Source organism: Terrapene carolina, unplaced genomic scaffold (genome assembly GCF_002925995.2).
Source record: "Terrapene carolina triunguis isolate 2854851 unplaced genomic scaffold, T_m_triunguis-2.0 Scaffold32559, whole genome shotgun sequence".
In the NCBI taxonomy this organism is placed as follows: domain Eukaryota; kingdom Metazoa; phylum Chordata; order Testudines; family Emydidae; genus Terrapene; species Terrapene triunguis.
In genome coordinates, this window is record NW_020696910.1 from 22,839 (window position 1) to 30,346 (window position 7,508).

A 7,508-nucleotide genomic window follows, 5' to 3' on the forward strand; every position below is an offset into this window, starting at 1 on the left:
AAGTATAGGGTGACCAGATGTCCCGATTTTATAGGGACAGTCCCAATTTTGGGGTCTTTTTCTTATATAGGCACCTATTACCCTTCACCCCGTGTCCTGATTTTTTACACTTGCTATCTGGTCACCCTGCACAAGTATGAATTGGGGCCTATGTGTATAAGGTCCTGGTTCAGTGGCTATCACCCTGGGGAGACGTTAAATCTACGTCCATTTCTTGATAGGCAGCAAGAGTTTCTAACATCACAGCAAAGCTCTTTCCCCATCATGCACATGTATATGTAGATGGTAATAGATGACAGAGGCAGACACATCTCTCTTTCTCTTATCTGTTGAATTTCTAATGGGCCCATCACCCTATTATCAGTGATGATTAGTGTACTGGTTCTTTAAAAATGTAGTAGGAAGCAAGGTAGAAGGGTTCAGGGCTGATTCTAGGTAGAAGCTCTAAAATGAAGCAGAGAGATACACAAGAGAGTTTGAGGAAATATATTGTTTCCTTATTCTAATGAAGTTCCTTGTTCAGTATTAGAAGGAAACAACTATGTGAGCATGTACCATTGTCACATGCCAATAGCCAGGCAATTTTCACTTGCAATGTGTAATTTACACGGAACTCACTCTGGGAAGAAGGTGTACAATCTAGCCTACCCAATAATTTGCTTTTCTCCCTAGCAGCAAGTGCTCTCAAAATGCAGTGGTTCTCAACCTATTTACCATTGTGGGCCACATAGACAGCTCTCTATGTGTTATGTGGACTGCACCCACACAATATATATACTACCTGTATGGCCCTGAGGATGTCACATGGGCTGCAGCTATGTGCTGATTGGGCTGCAAGTGGCCCACAAGCCACGGGTTGAGAACCACTGCATTAGAGCTTCATAACTCCTTTTGCTACACCCAAGCACCGTTGAATGTATACACCCTGGTTAGGACCCTTCCAAATTCACCATCCATTTTGGTCAATTTCACGGTCATAGGATTTTTAAAATAGTAAATTTCATGGTTTCAGCTATTTAAATCTGAAATTTCACAGTGTTGTAATTGTAGGGGTCCTGACCCAAAAAGGAGTTGTGTGTGGGGGGGGGGGGTTGCGGTACTGCTACCCTTACTTCTGCGTTGCTGCTGGTGGTGGCTCTGCCTTCAGCGCTGGGCAGCTGGAAAGCGGTGGCTGCTGGCCAGGAGCCCAGTTCTGAAGGCAGAGTCATCGCCAGCGGCAGCACAGAAGTAAGGATGGCATGGTATGGTATTGCCACCCTTACTTCTGTGCTGCTGCTGGCGGGGTGCTGCCTTCAGAGCTGGGTGCCTGGCCAACAGCCACCACTCTCCAGCCGCCCAGCTTTGAAGGCAGCACAGAAGTAAGGGTGTCAATACCCCGACTCAACCCCGGGCCCCTAAAATAACCTTCTGACCCCCTGCAACTCCCTTTTGGGTCAGGACCTCCCTTGTGAAATCTGTATAGTATGGTAAAAGCACACAAAAGACCAGATTTCATAAGCCATAATGCATTTTTCATGGCTGTGTATTTGGTAGGGCCCTATGCATGGTGTATCTCCTGATTGACTTTCACTGACGATGCGTAATTTCCATCAGGATCACTGGGAAGAAATTAAACAATCCTGCCCCTGCAGCAGCGTTTACTTTTCTCACTAGTAGCAGGAGCTCCCAGAGCCGGTGCTAGGCATAAGCAGACTAAGCAATTGCTTAGGGCCCTGATCATACCAATAATGTGTTGTGTGTGGGGGAGGTCCACCAAAATATTCCTGCTTAGGGCCCCCAATGGGCTAGCACCACCTCTGGGAGCTCCTAACACCCCACTACAGCCCTCTCCACTCCTAAATCCTCATTCACACTTCATGTACCCTATATGTAACAGTGCCAAGCAAACCAAAATCATGAATCGGTTTCCCAAAATCATAAGAATGGCTTTAAAAATCATGAGATTTTTTAAAATATAATAAATATGGAGTTTTTTAATTTGCTGTCTTGTTCTTGAGCTGTTAGAAGTTTAGTCATTTTTAAAAGAAAGGTGAGATTCTCATGTAATCACATGCCTACAGGAGCTGGGGCTTTAAAAAAAACCCCAAATATCCAGAGACTCCCCAGAAAATTGTGAGGGCTGGCAACACTGACATCCATATGTAGATCTCCTCATTTACTGCCATTTACAGTGTGTGGTTTCCATTGAGCTCCATTGGGAGAAAATAAACCTGCCCCTGCGTTTGCTAACTTCCAGCAGGAGCTCTTAACACCCCACCAGAGCCCAGATCTCTCCATCCCCATGTATGTAGATTTAATACAACCCCTGCTTTACGGTCATTTTCATTTGCAATCTAATTTCCGCAGGGAATCAGCACTGGGGAGACAGTATATAATGCCGGTGGCTGGTTTAGCAACCGTGGCTGGTTGCTGTTCCCACAAGCAGCAGGAGTCCCTAGCATCGCAGATTCCTCCCACCTATACTTTGACTTGCACTGAGTCATTTCCATTGGGCTCTCTCTGGGGAGCGGGTAAATACTCCTGCTTCTGCAGCTGCGTTTGCATTTCTCCCTAGGCAGCGGGTGCAGCAGCAGCAGCTCCAGAGCAAGGGCTCTCACCGCTGTGATGTGGCAGCGGCAGGTCGGATCACGTTGCTAGCCCTGTGCGTGTACCCGTTTGAGACAGGATTAAGGAGGAGGGTTTTTAGGTGCCAGTGGTAGTAAACGTGGGCTATGCGCACACATCCAGGGTTCATTATCAGACTAAGAGAAAGTGTGTGTGTGTTGGGAGAAGGGAGGGGAGGAGGACAGGAGGGGCACGTACCACCAGAAACACAGAGCAATGGACGTTCACAGGGGAGTGATTAATATTACATTTCACTTCAGTGTAAGTCCTCTCCCAATGTCACCCCCCCCTCTCTCTGCCTCTCCTGACAACTCCTTTGCAACAGCGATGTAGTCTGTGACAGTCATAAAACCACTAGAGCACGCTCCTGATTTGCACCTACAGACATCAACTCGCTGTAATCGGTAGCCTCAACTAGGGCGCTCCTGGTTCTTTCTAAAGGGCAATATGAAGAGTTACAGGCCGTTTATGATCACCTGCACGAGACAGATTAAACAAAAACCCACGAGATTATAAATGGCTCATTGAAATAAACGGGCAAAATAATCTCTCGTCACCAAACGGACAAACTTTAAACTCCCTAAATGGGACTTGGCAGATCTGTGTAGCTCAGGAATAAAAGGACATTTTTGAATGCACCATTTTAATCACTTTCCAGACAAATGATTTGAAAATTGCATCTTGGCAAACTAAGGTCTCCCCCACTACGGATTTTTCCTCCCAACGCGTTTTGCTTTTTGCACAGGACCACCACGTTGTGCCTCCGCTTTTAAATCCAGCATCCTTTATGCTATATGTGAAATCTCTATCCCCCCCAGTCCATAAACTGACTAGACTAAAGAGCAACCAACCCCCAGACACTAAATGCACCGTGATCAGGAGTGCTGCGTTGATTTCCTTACAGGAGGAAACCTCAGCTGACTGCATTGCCATTTGGAAGATGAATAGCTGGACAAAGTTGTTTTTCTTTTCCGGTCGCCTGGACCAATTGTCCCCGCCTCCTCTCCCTCCCACCCAAACCCCTAGTCTGGAGCTTGTATGGTACGTTCCGCACGTGAGCTGGGTGCTGGTCTGGCTGGCGACGCGCGTGCCCTGTGGCCAAACACTGATCAGTGAGTGCAAACTACCAGCACAGTGTGTGACTGTGACTGTATGAGTGGGAGAGAGAGAGAGAGAGAGAGAGGGGAGGGGAGACAAACTGCTTCACACTTTCCCCAGTGCACAAGAGAGACAGAGGCTGCATGTGCACAGTTTTGCTCAAAGATCTCCAAAGACTCTCAGCATCCCACAGATTCAATCAAAAGCAACAACAAAAAATCAGCTGTTGTCAAACATGGATGAAGGAATCCCTCGTTTGCAAGACAGGCAGTTGCTAGAACATGTGGATTTTATAGGGTAAGGAGCCAGTGCAATATATCTCTGTCTCTTATCACTAGTGTTTCGTTTCTTTTTAAGAAACTGATATAAAGCATTGAAAAGATAGATTGTTCTTAAATGGTGTCTGATTCTTGTCTTCTTTTTTGCAGTCGGGGACTATCTTTGGAGCTGTGCAATATTATATGCATATCTTATGTTTTTTTTCTTTCTGTATGTATATATTCCCACTTATGAAAGTGATAGGTAGCTCATTGACATACTACCATTGGATCTCTTTCATTTTTGCAGACTGGACTATCCATCCTTGTATTTGTGCAAACCCAAAAGAGGCATGAAAAGAGACGAGAGTAAGGTAAGAATAAGTTTCTGATACTTAATTGGGGTTCGGTGTTTTTTATAGCATAGCTTTACCCATAACCGCATCCAAGTTTCTTCCCTTTTAACTTCCCCTGAATTATAAGTGTGCCTACCGGAGAACAAGCATACAAGGGAGGGCTATACATGCTTTGCAATTTGCACTACATGTGGACATTTGTTTTTGTTTTGATTGTCATATTAAGTGAATGTAACATTTGGCTTTTCCTGACTTTACTAATTAGGAAACATACAAACTGCCACACAGATTGATAGAAAAGAAGAGGCGAGACAGGATTAATGAATGCATTGCTCAGCTAAAAGATTTATTGCCTGAGCATCTGAAATTGACGGTAAGGTTTATATATTTCATTGTGGGAAGCATTATACAATATGTTCTTTGTGATTATCTTAAAATTTAAGGACAGGAACTGTAGAGCTGAAAAAGTATGACTTGTGTTGGATGGTAAAGGTTTTCTACAGAGGTGTATGTGTATGTGTTTCAGTTTAAAGCAGCAATCATTTCTAACATGCTTATGTAAAACCAGAAGCTTTAAATATAATACTCCTTTCAAAAGGGAGGTTCCTGAAGTTAGGGACATAGAATATAATGGGCAATTGTATTGTGTTAGTTACCAAGTGTCCCTTTCCCCCCTACTTTTCAGACATTGGGGCATCTGGAGAAAGCTGTAGTTTTGGAATTAACTTTGAAACACTTGAAAGCTTTAACAGCCTTAACGGAGCAACAGCATCAGAATATAATTGCTTTACAGAATGGTAAGTCAGTTTCAGAAGATGCCAGCACATAAACATACTCAGGAGACATGGTTGTTAAATTGGAGATCTCATAATACTATAATTCATAGGGGCAGTCCTTTGAATTTTTTTTTCATGTGCTTTGAAAGGAATATAATAAAATGCTTAGTGTATTATCTGGCCAAAATGCTGACCTCCAATGAGATGTCACCAGCCACATTGCCATGTTAACTCCCAGCAAATATAGGCATTTGTGCCCCATGAGGCGAGGTAGCCTGGATTGAAAGACTTCCCTAAGAAATCACTGAAGTTACCTTTGTTTTGACTTAAAAGGACAAGCCCAATAGCAGGGACTCCCATGCCGGTGAGAGCAGCTGTTTTTATGCTGACTTTTCTTTGCATTCCCCCTCCCATATTCTCCATCACAGGGGAGCGGTCTATGAAGTCCCCCATTCAGTGCGACCTGGATGCTTTCCATTCGGGATTTCAAACGTGCGCCAAAGAAGTCTTGCAATACCTCTCCAGGTTTGAAAGCTGGACTCCCAGAGAGCAGAGATGTGCCCAGCTCGTAAACCATCTGCACGCGGTTTCCACTCAGTTCTTACCCAGCCCCCAGCTGTTGACTCCACAGGTCCCCGTGAGCAAAGGATCCTCCTCCTCCTGTACACAAGATCGCACCGGGCAAAAGCTGGAGGCTCAGACTAACTGCGTCCCTGTCATCCAGCGGACTCACCCGCCCGTGGAGCTCGGCGGGGAGAACGACACAGACACGGATAGCGGCTATGGGGGGGAGAGCGAGGGCCGGCCGGATCGAGAGAAAGGCCCAGCGGCTGGGCTGCCCGGCGTGACTATCAAACAGGAGCCTGCCGGGGACGAGGCCCCAGCGCCCAAGAGGCTGAGGCTGGATTGCAGCGGCAGCGCCACGCTCCCTGCTGCTGCCGCCGCCGCCGCGCTGAGCCCGGAGCACCAGGCGGCTGCTGCCCTGCTGAGACCCGACGCCGCCCTGCTCAGCTCCCTCATGGCCTTTGGCGGGGGCGGGGCTGCTTTTGGCCCGCAAGCCGCCGCCGCCCCCCTTTGCCTGCCCTTCTACTTCATCTCGCCCTCCGCGGCCGCGGCCTACATGCAGCCCTTGCTGGACAAGAGCAACCTGGAGAAATATCTGTACCCGGCCGCCGCCCCCATCCCCTTGCTCTACTCCGGCATCCCGGCCCAGGCCGCCGCCGCCGCCTTCCCCTGTCTGTCCTCCGTGCTGGCGCCGGCTGATAAGGCGAACGCCGCCGCCGCCTCGGCCCTTCTGCCTCTTGACATGGTCTCTGCTGGGCAGCACCTGCCCCATCTCTTCGCTGCTGCCTGCGAGACCGGGCCCAGCCTGGACAGTGATCTTCCCTCCCCGGAAGATCTTTTGCAGCCCGGAAAGGAAAGCCCCTGAACTGTGCTACGGGACATAGGATTCAGCCCACCCATGCTCCCTAGTAGGGAGGAAGAAGGAGCCCATCCTAATAAATAACAACAGCAACAATCAGAAACAACCCACCCACCCACGTTGTGGTTTTAAAGGAGAAAGTGTAATTGATTTGCACGATGTTTCTGTTGTGGTTGTTTCATTTCTTTGGTGTTCTCTCCTGCTGCGTTCCTTCCCCCCGCCCCCCCAACAAACCAATTTTTCTGCTGTAAAAGATCCTTTGCATTTCTGTGTTTCACAGAGAATCACAACTTGTCTCCACATTTACCGAAAGGGAGCAAATAGAAACAGGCTTCAAATCAAACGTTTTGTAAGCCGGAGGGTCAGATTCAGTTTCTGATCCAGAGTGTCAGTGACATTTGAAAGTGGGTAGGCAAAAAAAGTGGCCCTGGGAGTCACAGACTATGGTTATGGCCTCTCTAGAGATGTGTATTAATAATAATAATATATAGAAGCAAATGAAAATCATACAGTATCTGACTCAATGCAGGGTGGGAGTGCTTAACTCTAGAGGCCTCTGCCACTGCTTGAGAATCTTTAAGGATTACATTTGCTACTCAGTATTTTTTTAATGTTTGGCTTTATAAATACATAAATACGTTAAAAAAGAAAAGAAAGAAAAAATAGTAAGGATATGCTTTTCTCTAAAGTAAACGTTGCACCTTATTTTGAAATGTTTTTCTGTAGTATCTCTATGTTCCACTTAGTAATTTGCACTTGTTTAAAGAGACTTGGATTGGTTCATTATCAGAATGGGGGAGAGAAAGAGAAGGTGAGTTTTAAGTACATACGTTCGCACTTTATTGAGAAATGGACCATGAATGAATTGATCTTGAGCCCAGTCCTTCAGTGCTTTGAGTACCCAGAGTTGCTACTGGCTTCAGTCAGAGTTTTGGATGCACAAGGAATAGAGGGTCAGGCCTATGCTATGATTTCTTCTTAGCTAAGGTATAGA

General features: G+C 46.6%; 1 protein-coding gene across 1 annotated transcript; it reads left to right on the top strand.

Annotated features, from left to right (window-relative positions):
• The first annotated feature begins 3,694 nt into the window (after nucleotides 1-3,694).
• Nucleotides 3,695-6,990, top strand: LOC113409334 (class E basic helix-loop-helix protein 41-like). The gene is made up of 5 exons (XM_026663117.1): nucleotides 3,695-3,999; nucleotides 4,270-4,333; nucleotides 4,581-4,688; nucleotides 5,001-5,112; nucleotides 5,520-6,990. Exons 1-5 carry the CDS (start codon nucleotides 3,938-3,940, stop codon nucleotides 6,518-6,520), a joined length of 1,347 nt encoding a protein of 448 aa, XP_026518902.1. The 5' UTR covers nucleotides 3,695-3,937; the 3' UTR covers nucleotides 6,521-6,990.
• The last annotated feature ends 518 nt before the right edge of the window (nucleotides 6,991-7,508 follow it).